The following is a 14597-nucleotide window of genomic DNA, read 5'->3' as shown; positions in this document are numbered from 1 at the left end:
TTCCTGTTCAGAAGCTTTTTAGTTTGATATAGTTCCATTCATTTATTTTTGCGTTTACTTCCCTTGCTTATGAGGTACACTTCTCCCAAGAAGACATACAAAAAACCAATAGATATAGGAAAATATGTTCAACTTCACCATTTATGAGGGAAATGCAAATCAAAACTACAATGAGATACTACCTCACACCCGTTAGAGTAGCTACTATCAGTAAGACAAATAATATGTAATAAACACGTAAGTTTATAAATTGTTCGATAAACAAGAGTTGGAGAGGTTATGGAGAAAAAGGAACCCTCATTCACTGCTGATGGGACTGTAAACTGGTATAGCCACTATGAAAACCAGTATGGAAATTCCTCAAAAAGTTAAGAATAGAGTTACCATATGACTCAACAACCCCTCTTCTGGGTTATCTACCTGAAAAATTTAAAAACATTTATTAGCAAAGACATAAGTACCTCTATGTTCATTGCAGCATTACTCACAGTGGCCAAGACATGGAGATAACTAAAGTGTCTTTTGATAGATGATTGCATAAAGAAGATGTGGGTATATATACACAGTGGAATACTAATCAGCCATAAGAAAAGATGAAATACTGCCATTTGTAACAACATGGATGCATCTTGAGAATACATGCTAAGCGAAATAAAGACAGAAAATGTCAAGAACCGTATGATTTCAATAATATGTGAGACATAAAACTGAAAGCAAATGAACAAATAAGACAAATGAACTTGCAGACACAGACAACAATATGGTGATTACCAGAAGGAAAGGGGCATGTTGGAGAGCTAGAAAAGGGTAGAGGTTGTCAAATATTTGGTGATGAAGGAGATTTGACTTTGAGTGGTAAACACACAATGCAAATGATCCAAGCTATGATGTGTTATAGAATTGTACACTTGAAACCTATATAATATTACTAACCAATGTCACCCCGATATATTCAATTAAAAAAAGACAAAGGTTAAACAATACAGAAAGCTTATTAAACAGTAGATAAAGACTTGGATTTTCAAAGTTGTTCAGACATCAGATTTCTATGCTTGTTGTAACTTCACAAAATAAGAAAACTTATTGAGAATACCCAGAATTTGTGTGTTAAGAGGGTTGAATTGGGGTCATACCCATACCTTCATAGACGTATCTAGTGACCTGATTTTACTTCTCACTCTCCCCTTTCTGCTTTCTTCCTTCTTATAATTTACCAATCAGTAAGAGCAACACTGTCCACAGTGAGACACTGCAAATTAATATTTACTCTTATCTTGATACTCAATAGTATAAGTAAAATAGGACGTAAGCACTGACTTAAGACAGATTTAGGAGTACCAGAGTTATACATACCACCCTTTATACATACCACCCTTCTTTATACATACCACCCTTCCTAAATAGGTGTTCATACAGCAAAACTAGGTTTACAGTTGTGAGTACATGAAATACGGAGTTTATTCTTGTATTATTATTTATTAATAATTATATTATTTTCCATACGAACACCTGTAAGTCTACTTTTGCCACACCCTTACAAAAGCAACAAATTCACCATTAAAACAAAAAAGAAAATTAGCAACTACATAGTTGACCCTTGAACAACATAATGGTTAGAGGTGCCGACTCCACACAGTCGAAAATCTGTACATAACTTGTGACTCCCCTTACTAATAGCCTATTGTTGACCAAAAGTTTTATCAAGAACATAAACAGTCAGCCCTAACTAGTTGGACTCAGTGGATAGAGCATTGGCCTTCGGACTGAAGGGTTCCAGGTTCGATTCCAGTCAAGGGCATGTACCTTGGTTGCGGGCACATCCCCAGTAGGGGGTGTGCAGGAGGCAGCTGATTGATGTTTCTCTCTCATCGATGTTTCTAACTCTCTATCCCTCTCCCTTCCTCTCTGTAAAAATCAATAATATATATATATATATAAAAAAACATAAACAATCTACAAGTATTTTGTATGTTCTATATATTACATACTACTAGAGGCCCAGTGCATGATTAAATCATGCACGTGTAGGGTCCCCTAGGCCTAACCTGCCATCCAGGCCATATCCACTGCCCCGCAAAGCCTAGCACGCTCTGCGGACACTGCTGGCAGCCTGCTCCCCGCTTTTGATGGCAGGGGGTCCGCTGGTGCTCGAGTGGACATACAGCTCCCCGCTTTCGATCGCGGGGGAGCTGGCTGTCTGTCCGCTGGTGCACCAGGCCTTTCAAAAGCCTCCGGCGTGGCAGAGGCTTTCGAAAGACCTGGTGCCAAAGCGGACACACAGCCAGCTCCCCAGCTTTCGCTCCCCGCTTTTGATGGTCCGCAGCAGGACGTGGGCTCGCTGCCCCAGAGGCCCTCCTTCTGTGCCGCAGCACAGCCATGGCGCAGACGCTGAGCTCGCGTCCCGCCGGCCCAATTGGCCACCCCGGCCACCGCCCCCTGTGCCTCCCGCTGGCCCAATCGTGGGTGTAGTGGAGTGATGGTAATTTACATGTTACCCTTTTATTATGTAGGATAGTCTTACAAATAAAGTAAACTAGAAAAAAGAAAATGTTATTAAGAAAATTGTAAGGAAGAGAAAATACATTGTATTACTGTACATATTAACTGGAAAAAATCCTTATAGATGTGGATCTAAGCAATTTAAACCATATTGTTCAAGGGTCAACTGTAATTAGTTTTTATAAAAGAACAAAAAATATTTTTATGCTGCTTTAGCTTATATATAATAATCTATTATACTATGGATGTTCTTAGGTAAGAATTGGGTAAAGTTTAACAGTTTAAATTATCCAAGCTATTAAATTATTTTCTGGGAAATAACAAAGTAAAGGTTCTTATAAGCCCAATTCATAACTCACTAGAGAAAATAACATAGCCATCTCTGAGGAAAGTTCAAAGACAAAGAGACAGAAATAAAAGTGTTATGTGGAATGAATAACACAGTTTAATTCACACTGTAGCTGCACTATGTGGAATGAATAACACAGTTTAACTCGTACTGTAGGTGCACTGTTTCCATTCCTCTCTCTACCCAAAAATCAGATATGGATATACTGTAACATATCTGCCACACAGTTATAAAGCCCTGGCATTAGCTATTTAATGTCATAATATATAAACTATATTAGGACTTGTTAAGATATTATTTAAGTCTATATAAGAATACCCAGATTAAAAACATGTTAGAAAATTACTATTAGCTGGGAAATTTAGAGTTTTTCTAAATGTTTCATTTTATATATGAAAGCTAAGGGCAAGAACCATCAGGTGACATGTCTAAAGTGACACAGTTAGTGACAAAAGCAACGATAAAGTCTACTTGGTTCCTAGTAGACTTCATCTTAACTCCTATGCTTGCTACACAAACTTCAAACCATAAAGTGATTAATAATAACAATACTACAAATATTATCATTTTATCAGTTTTCTTAAGTTTGTAGTCCAATAATTCATTATTCAATAAATATTTACTACTAACTTTCACAATTTAGATAAAAGGTTTTCTACATGTTCAAGAAATGAGGTACTTGGTTATCTGGGTTGACAATAGTAATTTACTTCACACTTTGAAGGTGTTAGGAAATAAGTTTAAAATGGTGTTCTAAAGCCCAATTAAATATTTGTTTCAAAAGTGACAGTAAAAAAAGTGATAATGGGTATTAGGCAGAGTCTTTTTTAATAAGTATGTTTATAGGAGATCTGGTAACAGAGATACTCTTGAATCATTTCTAAGAAGTTTAATTTAATTTGCCGTTAATGAAATTACACTCATCCTAAGAACATGTAGTAACTAAATAAATAATAGAGAGGGCCATTTCCCTTCTTTTTGAAAACAAAAACAAGTCAAAGGACAAATTACCATCTTCTGATTAAGGACAACTGTCACAGAAATGGCTTTTTAAAAAATATTCTCATTAAACAGCATTTCTAGTTTTAAAATTAAAAGAATAAACTAAAGTCTTCCCCTTAATTACATAAAAAGTAGGAACTCTCACCAAGGTAAAATAGTTGGGAAACAGGTGGCCCAGAGGCCTCTGATGTCAAGCAGGCATGAAGTTGAGAACAAATCTTATTGGAAAGCATCTAAGCTAAAAGGTGAGATTGACCAATAAAGAAAAAAGAAAGATGTATGGATTAGGAGTTAGTGAGGAAGACACTGAATTGCATTTCAGGAATATATGTTACTCCTACATAAAGTATCCTTTTAATAGTTACATTTGAAAAGGTCTGCTACACTGATAATCTAAATGAGGATCTGAGACACAGCACGGACAATGCAAAGTGGTTAAGGTATCCATTGCCACCTAGTGGTATTGCACCAAATGCAGAAAAGAAAAATACGCTGCCTCCAAAACAGGGGTCTCCACACAGTAGGGAGAACAAGGCAAAGCAGGAAAAAAAATTAAAATTTCTATTAATTATTATTTCATTATTTATTGTAATGTGTTATATTACTACCATATTATATATATTTTATATATAAATATACAAATATTGGCAATATATGCTGTGTATTTCTGCCTTTTAACGATTCTATTTTTTAAACTCTCCATTTACTTAATGAAAAAATTAGTTTGGGAGAACTGCACCAAGGGGTCAGAGCTATAGATCTAAAGATTTAAAACCAAGATCAATCTCAGAGAATGAAACTACATTAATTATGAGTCTCTCTCTTAGTAGAGATAATAAAATTGTGAGACGCTACTGTCACATAAAGAAGGATATGCAAATTCTATCTATTCATGGATTAGGTACCTCTTGAGAAATACATTTTATATGGATTGAAAAGGTTAAAATTTTGAAAAACCATAAAGTATTTATATCCTTTTATTGTATTATTATTTGTACAACATCAAATCTTAGGTTACTCTCTCCAAAGAGGCCACCACTAGGAAGCCTTCCCCACTGGTACTTGATATATGCTCACAGAATGCAAAATAATAAAATAAAAAAGTGATGAAAATATTGAGCACATATCAAGGAAAAATAATTACAATACTGCTTTAAAGGCTCACAGATGAATGACTTCTGATTCAGCGGCTTCTACTTCCTTTGCCTCTGCAACATGCTAGCTGTGTGAATTGAAGCATGTTATTAACCCCCTCTAGGTCTCAGTTTCTCCTTAAAAATCATCTTGACATAGTACAGTGGCTAAGTGACTCTGGATATAGATCTCTTGAGACTGAATCCTATTCCCCCACTTAATAGTTAGGTGATCTTGAACAAGTTACCTATCTGTGCCCCAGTTTGCTCATGTATAAAATGGGGATATAAGGTTGCTGGACAATGCCTGGCAGGTTGTCAATGATGGTTAAATAGCAGCTGCTATTATCTTTGTTAAAATCTTCATCATGATAACTAGGTTATTAAGCATTATGCTAAGCACTTTGAGTACTTCATTTCTCCACAGAAACCTTATAAACTTAGTATTAAATTTTTCATTTAAAAGAGAGTCGGTCCTAGCTGGTTTGGCCCAGTGGATATAGTGTCAGCCTGCAGACTCAAGGGTCCTGGGTTTGATTCCAGTCAAGGGCACGTACCTCTGTTGCAGGCTCGAACACTGAGGCCCTGGTCAGGAAGTTTGTGCGGAGGCAACCAATTGATGTGTCTCTCTCACATCGATGTTTCTCTCTCTCTGTCTCTCCCTCTCCCTTCCACTCTCTAAAAACCAATGGAAAAATACCCTCGGGTAAGGATTAACCAAATTAACTAACTAACTAACTAACTAACTAACTAACTAACTAACTAACTAACTAAGAGGAAGTCAAAGTATACAATACTTGGCACATGGTAAGATAGTCAGACATTAAAAAAACCTGGTAAGGCCCAGCCGGCGTGGCCCAGTGGTAGAGCGTCAACCTATGAACCAGGAGGTCACGGTTTGATTGCCGGTCAGGGCACATGCCTGGATTGCGGGCTCAATCCCCAGTGTGGGGCATGCAAAAGGTAACCAATCAATGATTCTCTCTCATCATTGATGTTTCTATCTCTCTCTCCCTCTCCCTTCCTCTCTGAAATCAATACAAATATATTAAAAAAACAAAAACAAAAACAAAACTGGTAAGGCAAATAACCCAAAATTTAATACAATAACATTTGGTTCATGTTTTTATATTGGAAAATAAATTTAAGGACAAAAATCAGAAGGCATTATATCTGTTTAAAAGAAGCAAATTCCAATAATCACTAATACTTGTTATATAGTAAGAACTCTGTATTATGTTGTGTTTCTCTGAATAATTATTCCTAAATTCTGATGAGAGGATTTGAGATACTTTTAAAAAGGAGCAGCTATATTCTCCATTATAATGAAGGGGCAATAGTTATTTACTTTCATAGGGCCAGGAACACCAGTTAAATGTGATAAAAGTCATGGATTGTCTCTCCCCAGAGTAAAAACCATATATACTTATAAAATTTAGCACACAATTTAAAGGGGGATTTATAGAGTCCAAATGATTATCTCTGCCCTAGAGGTCTGGGACTTTGTCATTTATATATTGGTATTACTTTTAATATACAGTATTTTTTTAAATATATGAATCCATAATACTTCATCAAATTAAGAAGGGTTATGTGCAGCTCTTATTAGTTCTAAACACTAAAAGGAGCTAGTTTCATATTATCAGTGTGAAATATTTCAAAATAAGACAAGAAGATAAATCTAAAGTAAGAAATGAATCAACATGCTAGGCAAAATTTAGTGCCTTTAAGGAAGATATTAAAACTAGATTGTGCAGTTTCTAAATTTAATTAATTGTGAATACAGAATTAAGATATAAGATTAGTGATCTATGTAGTATTCCTTCATCCTAAAAAAAAAAAAAAAAAAAAAGCCAAATAGTACCTTTCTAAGCTTCATCCATCATCTGTAATTTTAAAACTAGAAGCCCGATGCATGAAGATTCATGCTAGAACGGGCTTTCCTTTCCCTGGCTGCCGGCACCGCCTTTCCACTCCGGCCCAGCCCCTTTCTGCTCAGGTCCCGGAGCCACCTCTTTCCGCTCCGGCCCCTCCTTCCCATGCTGCCAGAGGCCCTGAGAGACTGGGGGTGGGGCAGAATGCCTGTGTCGTCGCCAGGGCGACAACACAAGCATCCCGCCCCCATCACTCGGCGGCTGAGTATGCAAATTAACTGCCATCTTTGTTGGGTTAATTTGCATATCACTCCTGATTGGCTGGTGGCATAGCGGAGGTACGGTCAATTTACATGTTTGTCTATTATTAGGTAAGATTAAGATCATAGTATTAGATCAGATATTAATTAGATATTAATGTATGATATATGTTTCTATAAGGATTAAACTATAATCTAAGATATTTTTGATCAATAATTATAAAAAAGCTTACCATTAGGGGCGTCTCGTCTTTTCTCTGTCAGAAAATAAAAGAATATTATTAGACATATGTAGTACAAAAATCAACATAAAACATTTACTTAAACTCCTGTCTGGATTGATTACAGGTGGTTAAGAAAGGTTTCTCTGAGGAACTGACAACTGAGCAGACATCTGAATAAAGTGAGAGAAGGAACATATTCAAAGGCCCTGAGAAGGAAATAGCATGAAGGAACATTATGAAGGCAGGACTGGAGTGAGAGAAAGGAAGAGTAGAATGAGATTAAGTTAGAAGGAGAACCAGGGACTGGATAATGTAAGGTCCCACAGGCCACGGTTAAGGTATATAGATTGTATTCTATGTATAATACAAAGCTCTTATAGGTTTGGAAAATGGCAAGAGACATGATCTAATCTGTATTTTTAAAAGTTTATTCTGGCTACTATGTAGAAAAAAGATAGTATGAGGCATGGACTGGAAGCAGGGAGACTAGTGAGGGAGTTATAGTCCTGATGACAGATGATGATGGCTTTAATTAAGGTGATAGCAGCAGAGGTGGTGAGAAACAGATCCAAGACATATTTTGAATGTGGAGCCAATGCGACTCACTGACAGGATTTATGAGGGACCATTGTGAGCCAGAGTGATGAGAGGGAGCCAAGGCCTCATACTGAAATGGGAAGACTAGGCAAGGAGAAGGAACAGGTCTGATTGGGGTTGGGGAACATGGATCAAGTGTTCTGCTCAGATATGCTAAATTTGAAGGCTATTCTGAAACCCAACTAAAGTAGACAAATTTGAAAGTTGATGAGAGATCAGCAGTGAAGATAAAACTTTAGGAATCATCAGCATAGAGACAGTTTCAAAGCTAGAGGACTGAATTAAAGCACAAAGTTAATGAGAATACTCAAATGTCTGAGCAATGGGGCAAACGAAAAAATTAGTGAAAAGCTGTAGCCAATTAGGTAGGAGTAATACAAAGAGAACTGCTATCAATCCTTTGTATTCACACTTTCACATACCACGTTTGAGACAATTTTGGTTTAAAAAGTTCAAAGTAGTTAAAGAACTTTAAACAAATATAATTTCCAGACATTTTAAAATTAAAAATTCTCCAAAATTATAAGAGAAAAACACACACACGATAAAATAATTCGATTATAAATTAAAATTAAGAATTCTAGCAACAGTAAATATAAATATATTACTCCATCTGGTGATCTCATGAAATAACTTTCTGAAACAGTTAAAGTAATTTAGTCCTATTTATGTCAATGAATGTCAATCTCCAATTTCCAAGATGATGTTATTTCTGCATCCAGAGAGGAAATACTTCTTAAAATTGGTGATAACACAGATGTGGAAATACCCTATCTAATAAAGAGGGAATATGCAAATTAATCATCACGCCATAACAAAATGGCTGCGCCAACAGCAGAGGCAGGGATTCTGTAACACAAGATGGATGGCCCACAGCAGAGGTGGGGATTCCGTAACACAAGATGGCTGAACCCACAGTGGAGGCCAAGTTCCCGTAACAAGCCTTAATGAGCAATCAGCAGGGACCTGAGGCTGTGTGGCACTGGGCCAGGGCAGGGGACCTGAGGCTGCACCCCCCGCCTGGTGGGGCTTGACAGAAGACCTCAGGCCACTCTCCCTGCCCCAGGCTGGGGGACCTCAGGCTGTGCCCCCGCCTGGCAGGGCTTGACGGGGGACCTCAGGTGCATCTCCCGCCAGGTGGAGCTTGACGGGGGACCTCTGGCTGCAACCCCTGCCCTGGCATCAGGCCAGGGGACCTGAGGCCACGCCCCCCGCCCAGTGGGGCTTTACAGGGGACCTCAGGCCATGCCCCCACCCATCGGGGCTTGATGGGGGACCTTAGGCCGCACCCCCAGCCCGCGGGGCTTGACGAGGGAACTCAAGGCATGAGCCCTGACCTGGAGGACCTCAGGCTGTGCCCCCAGCCCGGGCTAGGGAACCTCAAGGTGTGCCCCCCGGCCTGGGCGGGGGACCTCAGGCCGCACGCTCCGCCCTGGCGCCGGGCCAGGCCACCTGAGGCCACACCCTCACCCAGCGGGACTCAGACATGGGTGGGGCCGGCCAGGTCTGGGTCTCTCGTGATTTCAAGGCGCACGTGGGTGGGCAGGGACTTGACTGGTTCCCATGGCGGGCCCCAGACTCTGACAGGAGGAAGATTTTCATATACATTTTACTAATTTTCTTTCATTTCTGAGACTTCCATTATAGAGAAAGGGCAAATAGCAATATTAAAGTATTTCCTCTAATTAATTCCCTTTTAACCTTTTGTACTCGGATGTCAAGTGTGACTCGACACGGTTAGCAATAAAGGAATCGAGAAAAAAGCAAGCGAGTGCAAAGGATTAATGTGCATGGATTTCATGCACCGGGTCACTAGTATTGAGATAAATATGAAGTTGAGAGCATAAATTCTAAAAAGCAATTACTTAGATGATACTATTCCTGCCCCAAAAGTTGAACCCCATACATGTCAGTTAAAGAGAAGTAAGGTTGGAATTTGAGTTAGCATGAAGAGTTACTAAATGATGAATCAGCTCCCTCCCTAATGTTGTGATCTTTCTCTTTTTAAAACACTTTGTCTAAAATCTTAGGAACCATCTTACCTAATAATAGACAAATATGTAAATTGAGTGTACCTCTGCTATACCCATAGCCAATCAGAGTGAGCATGCAAAGCAACCAACCAAAGATGTCGGTTAATTTGCATAGGAAAGCAGGGCAGGCAGCACGATGGCCCGCTCCTGGGGGTACGGGTCCATCGGGGGTGGAGGAGGCCCGGCGGGCCGCGCCAGACACTGTCCACAAGGTACCAGTCCATTGGCCCGGGGAGGCGGGTGGGCAGCGCTAGATGCCACCGGAGGGGTCTGGGTCCATTGCAGGCCCCAGGAGGGGCGGCGGCCCGCCTAGCCACTCCTGTGGGGCCCTGGGAACATCACCGCACTGGGGAGGTGCGGCTGGGCCGCCTAGCCACTCCCGTGGGACCCCGGGAACATCGCTGCCCCGGGGAGGCGGAGGCACGGCTGGGCCAGCCTATCCACACCCGCTTTGCCCTGGGGTTGCTGAGACCCAGACTGGGCCTCTGGCCACAGATTCACAGCTTCGCAGAGACCAAGGACAGGGATCTGCCTCACCTGCAGAGAGACAGAGGTTCTGCAGTGGCCCAAAGACGCAGGTGGGCCCAGCCAGGGATCAAGGGGCATGGAAGGACTCCCGGGCAGAGGGGCAAGGACCCTCAGCCCTAAGGCGGGGGTTGAGGGGCGGTGCCACCTCAGTGGAGGGGTGCCACACTGCAGGGTATCAGACTGACTGATGTGATTCAGAGAAGCTCCCAGTGCTAACCGGCCTCATCCAGGTGGCCTTTGCCCCTCAAAGGCGGTGACTCCTGGTCCTTCCTTGACCCAAAAGCAAGCCCGTGCCACCCTGCCCCACGCCACCCTGCCCCACAGCAGAGCATGCCTAGGCCATGAGTGCGAAGCCTTCCACCTGCTCCGGGGAAGCGGGGGCAGTAAAGAACGGGGGCAGGGGACCGGGGAGAGGAAAGAATGTGGAGCGTCCGCAATGAAGAGGTGCTTGAGAAAGAGGCTCGGAAGCCTGTTGGGAAGGTTTGTTCTGTTTGCCAGGTGGCTGTCCCTTAGAAAGGGCAAACTGCATGGCTCTGAGGGCTCCCCGTGTGCTGAGTCAAGTTCCACAGCCAACTGGAATTGGCCTGTTTCCTGGTCTGTAAAATGGATTAAGCGTGTCCCAGTGCCTTCACTGAGCTTTGATGGCCAATTGAGATACTATATAAGGAAAATGAGGGAAGAAGTGAGAAAGAAAAGGAAAGGCAAACAACACAAAAGAAAGACTGGAAGGAACATGTAAACCCATTGTCACTTAAATAGGAAATATAGTCAATAGTGTTGTAATGATGGTATGATGCCAGGTGGGTACTGGAAATATCGGGGAACACTTTGTAAAGTATGTGATTGTCTAACCACTATTCTGTAACTAATATAAAACCTGAAACCAATACAAAATAATGTTGAATATAAAGAAATGAAAATTGGAGTGTAATTTTTATAAACTTCAAAGTTTAAATAAAGGCTGTAAAGCAGTGATGGGCAACCTTTTGAGCTTGGTGTGTCAAACTTCGCCAAAAGACTGAGCATAACTCGGGTAGTGTGTCACTTTGAGGAAAAAAACATTATTTCGCGATATTTATAGTTTAAATAACATAAATGTATAATTGTTATATATAACTAGAGGCCCGCTGCACGAAATTCGTGCACGGAGGGGGGTTGTCCCTCAGCCCAGCCTGTACCCTCTCCAATATGGGACCCCTCGAGGGATGTCCGACTGCCCGTTTAGGCCCAATCCTGGTGGGCAGTCGGATCCCTAAACGGGCAGTCGGACATCCCTCTCACAATCCAGGACTGCTGGCTCCCAACTGCTTGCCTGCCTGTCTTCCTGATCGCCCCTAACCGCTTCTGCCTGCCAGCCTGATCACCCCCTAACCACTCTGCTGCCAGCCTGTTTGCCCCCAACTTCCCTCCTCTGCTGGCCTGGTCACCCCTAACTGCCCTCTCCTGCAGGGTTGATCACCTCCAACTGCCCTCCCTTGCAGGCTTGGTCCCTTTCAACTGCCCTCCCTTGCAGGCCAGGTGCCTCCCAACTGTCCTCTCCTGCTGGCCATCTTGTGGTGGCCATCTTGTGTCCACATGGGGGCAGCTATATTATGTGTTGCAGTGATGATCAATCTGCATATTACTCTTTTATTAGATAGGATAGAGGCCTGGTACAGGGGTGGGGGCCAGCTGGTTTGCCCTGAAGGGCGTCCTGGATCAGGTGGGGGTTCCCTTGGGGTGTGGGGCGGCCTGAGCGAGGGGCCTGTGGTGGTTTGCAGGCCGGCCACGCCCCCTGGCAACCCAAGCGGAGGCCCTGGTATCTGGAATTTATTTTCCTTCTACAACTGAAACTTTGTAGCCTGGAGTGGAGCCAAGCCTGGGGCTCCCTCCCAGGCCGGCAGCCATTTGTGTTGGGGTTATAATTGAAACTTTGTTGCCTTAAGCGGGTGGGCCCGGCCAGGGTGTGCGAAAGCTTTGCTTCCCCTGTTGCCGCCGGCAACCCTGGCCTGCTCTCTCAAGCTCCATTCTGCCGCCATTTGTTTGAATTTGTTTACCTTCTATAATTGAAACTTTGTAGCTTGAGTGGAGGCTTAGGCCTGGCAAGGGCAGGTGGAAAGCTTGGTTTCCTCTGTTACCTAGGAAACCTTGCTCTCTGTGGCTGTAGCCATCTTGGTTTGGGTTAATTTGCATGCTCGCTCTGATTGGATGGTGGGCGTGGTTTGTGGGTGTGTCGGAGGTATGGTCAATTTGCATATTTGTCTATTATTAGATAGGATTGTATTTAATAAAGCTCAGCGGCCGTGTGTCATCAGAAATGGCTATGCGTGTCAGTGCTGACACGCGTGTCATAGGTTCGCCATCACTGCTGTAAAGGAAGGAAGGGGGAGAATAAAAAGTGTTTTTCATTTTACCACTTCATTATCTTTTCAGTACATGAAAAAGTCAGTTGTCTTTATATGGTGCTTTTACACTTTTCTAAGTCATTATCTCATTTTAATTTCAGGGCAACTTAAAGATAATTATTCCTCCCACTATTCAAAGAAAGGAAATCTTGGTGTTTGATCCTAATGATTCAATTGTCAAGCCCTTATTGTAAAGCAGGGTTAGTAAAATTTTCTGTGAAGGGTCATATCTATACTAATAAAAGCCTTGGGGGTGATCAGGCCAGCAGGGGATGGTAGTTGGGGGCAATCAGGCCGGCAGAGGAGCAGTTAGGTGTCAATCAGGCCGGCAAGGGAGCAGTTAGGGGGCAATGAGGTAGGCATGTGAGGGGTTAGGAGCCAGCGGTCCCAGATTGTAAGAGGGATGTCCCTTTGGGATCTGGCCTAAACCTGCAGTTGGACATCCCCTGAGGGGTCCCATATTGGAGAGGGTGCAGGCTGGGCTGAGGGACACCCTCCCCAGTGCACGAATTTCGTGCACCGGGCCTCTAGTATCAAATAGAATTCTTGTACCAGGTAAAAGAGTAAGTGACCTACTAATTTCAAAGTCACTATTATATATTTTAAGAAGTATTTTTTACTCTTTTGCATATTGAAAATGTCACATATTTTGACTAAAAGAAGTCCCAAGGAGCTCCTGGCCTATGACCAGAGCATGTCACTGAATTACGCACTGAACCAGAAATAATTCCGAAAGCATTAAATCCTTTCCTAACATGGAATCAAGTGGTAAATGCCTTAGCTGCCAAAAGAAGTAACAAAAATAATAGGCCCCTAGTAATTCTCCTATTCACTTATTACAAGTGGGATATAATAAGTGAGGCAACAACCTAGTTCATTTTCTTTTCAGTGTTACCTCACCTCCCACTTGGAAACTCTTTAAGAGAACAATAAAGATGTATAAACTGGAATATATGCTTTTATATTCCTGTTTCCCAATCCAGTTTCTACCATTTTTATGGCTTATTTCCTCTTATTGGTAAAGTACAATCTTGAATACAGTAATCTTCAAACTGGGCTAACATGTACCCCTGGGTGTACAGAAAGACTTTTCAAGGAGTATATGGGAATGGCTAGTTTTAAAGGAATTTATTTGCTTATCTCAACTCCATGTGTTATTTCTCCTACAATTGATCTGCTTAAGATAATTCTGGAGAGGTTCACCTTTCTTAATGACCCTCCTTCTCCTACTTTACAACAGAAAGGCCTTGCACACTGCTGTCAAATAGTTGTATACCAAAGAATTTAAAGCTCTGTATTGCAATGCATCATTCTCTAGTTGTTTTATGTGTATTAGCATCTTATGCATTAAACTAAGTTCCTTATGGTTTCATCATTTACAACATTAGGGACAAAATAAAGACAAGGCGATAGTGTTTATAGATCTTGTTTGTAACTTTGATTATTTGCTTCAAGACTTGCCTAAAATATTTGTTCACAAAGTATGAAATACTTTTAAAATGTAAGTTACAAATAGTGCCATAAAAATGCAAATTTAAAAGTCAGTAAATAATTTTTAAGGTAAGGATTAGCAACTTTAAAAAAAATAAAAGATCAGATAGTAAATATTTTAGATTTTCAGTGTTTTTTTTCTGTCATAACTATCCAACTGTGTTGTGGCAAAAAGCAGTCATAGACAATATGTAACCCAATGAGCTTAGCTGTGTTTAAAAAA

General features: G+C 41.4%; 1 protein-coding gene across 1 annotated transcript in view; it reads right to left on the bottom strand.

The window, feature by feature from the left end:
- Positions 1-14597, bottom strand: part of WASL (WASP like actin nucleation promoting factor) — an 89257-nt gene that overhangs the window by 31241 nt on the left and 43419 nt on the right. The window contains exon 5 of the mRNA XM_079786437.1: positions 7351-7374. Coding sequence (XP_079642563.1) covers positions 7351-7374 — 24 coding nt within the window. The remainder of the gene's footprint in view (positions 1-7350; positions 7375-14597) is intronic.

This window comes from Cnephaeus nilssonii, assembly GCF_951640355.1.
Source record: "Cnephaeus nilssonii genome assembly, chromosome: 12".
NCBI lineage: Eukaryota > Metazoa > Chordata > Mammalia > Chiroptera > Vespertilionidae > Cnephaeus > Cnephaeus nilssonii.
Note: the sequence above shows the minus strand (reverse complement) of the source record. Positions and strands in the feature narration are given on the sequence as shown.